This window comes from Chionomys nivalis, chromosome 17 (assembly GCF_950005125.1).
Source record: "Chionomys nivalis chromosome 17, mChiNiv1.1, whole genome shotgun sequence".
Taxonomy (NCBI): domain Eukaryota; kingdom Metazoa; phylum Chordata; class Mammalia; order Rodentia; family Cricetidae; genus Chionomys; species Chionomys nivalis.
The window spans coordinates 54,886,656-54,889,233 of record NC_080102.1 but is presented as its reverse complement, the minus strand read 5'-3'; the positions used below and the strand labels follow the sequence as shown (position 1 = coordinate 54,889,233).

Here is a 2,578-nt window from a genome sequence, read left to right as displayed (position 1 = left end):
AGATGTGCACCACCACCACCCAGCTATAAAAGTTTTACTTAAAATACAAATATTATCTAAAAATTTGTAAGATTAACATATATATGTGTGTGTATATATATATATATATATATATATTTCTGTTGTGATACTAATGGTCATATAAAATACTAACTAATTCTAGAAATAAGCTTCATCTAGCTCCCTCTCCATTATTTTGGGCTTGAATCTGAAACGGGTAATTAGGAACTAAGTTTATGTACCCCAGGTGTATTTAGTGGTCCTTTAACCTCTCTGAGATCTGTTGCATATGACATTTAAATGTTCAAATTTTCTGCAGTGATGGTGACCATTCTTTTTTTTTTTTTTTTTTTTTTTTTTTTTTTTTTTTTTTTTCGGTCAGCTGAGATTTATTGGCGTAAACGCAACCATATAAAAACATAAGTTATGAAAAACAGTCACGATGTACCCTCCCATCCCCCAAGCCCAGTCCCTAAGCCCCCTTCTGTAGGAGGCCAGCCTGGCGCCACCTCAGCGCATCCGGTAGTCGGTGGAGCAAGAGAGCTCACATAGCTGGCCCTTGAAGTCCAGGTCGATGGTAAAGTCCAAGTCGCGATTGTTTTTGGCGTTGGGCCTCATGCCGATGGTGCCAAAGATCTCCTCGCCAGTCTTCACTGTTAGGTAATCCTCCATGTAGAACACAGTCTGCTTCCAGTGTGTGTATGGGGACTCGGGACTGGTAGAAAAGCCGGTCCTCTTGTGGCATCGGGTGAACTCAATGTTGAAGTAGGCCACCAAGGCATGCACGTAGTCATTCCTCTTCACTTGTAGGCAGAAGGGGGAGGTGAAGGTCAGGTCCTCTACCTTGACTGTATAAATGTCCACCTCCTTTATGAGGCAGGCATTAGTGACCAGCTGCTTCGGGTCCACCACGTCCACCAAGGGCTCCTTGATGGCCACGTCCTTGATGCAGGACATATCGAAACCATACACATTCTCCCACCAGTGGATCTTGTAGTCTTTGTACTGTCGGTCCTCAATGGCTGTCACATAAAGGGTGGCCCGGTCTGGGAAGATGAGGCCATCAGGAGCCAGCCACTTGTCACGGGCATGCAGCACGGTATTGAGCATGGACTCGTAGAAGAGACAGTAACCCATCCACTCGCTGATGATGATGTCCACTTTCTCCACGGGCAGCTCCACCTCCTCTACCTTGCCTTTGATGATGGTCACCACGTGGTCTAACTTGTTGGCTTTGACAATCTTCACAGCATAATCAGAGATGCTTGAACATTCGATCCCAATGACCTTGCGGGCTCCTGCCTTGGCCGCAAACATGCAGAGGATGCCGGTGCCCGAGCCCACGTCCAGCACAACCTTGTCTTTGAAGAGGTGCCGGTTGTGAAACATGGAGTTGCGGTATGTAAGGGTGCGCACCTCATCCTTCAGCATCTCCTCATGGATGCCAAAGTGGGCATAGGAGTCAAAGTAGTAGTCTTTGGACGTCATGTCCTCAGCGTTGGGCTTCTCACTGCTTTCTGCTTGACCACAGGAAACCTCCATGATGCAGTTCGCGGCCTCGGCTGCCGCCATCTTCACCCAAGTCCTCCGGCCTCCGAGACCCCCCCCTTTCTTCTCTCGATGGTGACCATTCTTAACAATAACCTTTGAAGTCTCCAAAAGGATGATGGGGCCCACAACGACAATTCCACCTGGATTGTGATAACACGACTAAACTGAGAAATGCTACCCAAAGATCAGCTTTGGACTGCAGTCTGTTCAGACAATTCTAAGGAAGTCAGCTAAGATGGTCCAGACATAAACTACCCCAGCCAGGACTTCAGATAAGTCTTGAACTTTCCTATCACACCAAGACTGGACAACAGCTAGTTCTCCCAGGACGTCATCTTTATCTCAATTTTTCAGGGTCCCCTAAAGATGCCATTACCCTCAGACAGCAGGAAATAATTTTAAGAACATGATGCCCACATTCCCAAAAGGTGGGGTGGGTGTTTTTTGATCATTCAGTGGATGTTTGTCATTGTTTTGGGGGGTTGGTTACAAGTTGTTGTTGGTCACGGTCAAGGAGGAAACAAAGCAAAGGAGATTAGATTCTGGGATCTTGTTCTAAAAAGAAGAAGGGGGTATAGGAATGATAGGATAAAAGGGTAGATTATTTAGTCTACTTTTAATAAAGCAACTTCTAGTCTCAAATATTTTACATTGGTATGAATATTTGTATATTGATACAAACTTTTTTTTTTTTTTTGGTTTTTTTGGTTTTTCGAGACAGGGTTTCTCTGTGGTTTTGGAGCCTGTCCTGGAACTAGCTCTTGTAGACCAGGCTGGTCTCGAACTCACAGAGATCCGCCTGCCTCTGCCTCCCGAGTGCTGGGATTAAAGGCGTGCGCCACCACTTGATACAAACTTAAGGTTATTTTTATTATATTGTATATATGTGTTCTATTTTTATTTACAATATTGTACCTATGTAGCTCATTTTAAAATGTAAAGTTTTTGTCTTTGAAAGCTGTTTAGTATAATAAAGAAAGACAGGTTAGTAGTTAGTTATCTATAATAGTCAAACTTATATTAGGTA

At 44.1% G+C, this 2,578-nt stretch overlaps 1 protein-coding gene across 1 annotated transcript; it reads right to left on the bottom strand.

The window, feature by feature from the left end:
- Window positions 1–380: 380 nt before the first annotated feature.
- Window positions 381–1,612, bottom strand: LOC130888619 (protein arginine N-methyltransferase 1). Its single transcript, XM_057791833.1, has one exon. The coding sequence runs from the start codon at window positions 1,570–1,572 to the stop codon at window positions 511–513; it is 1,062 nt and encodes a 353-aa protein (XP_057647816.1). The 5' UTR covers window positions 1,573–1,612; the 3' UTR covers window positions 381–510.
- Between the last annotated feature and the right edge of the window lie 966 nt (window positions 1,613–2,578).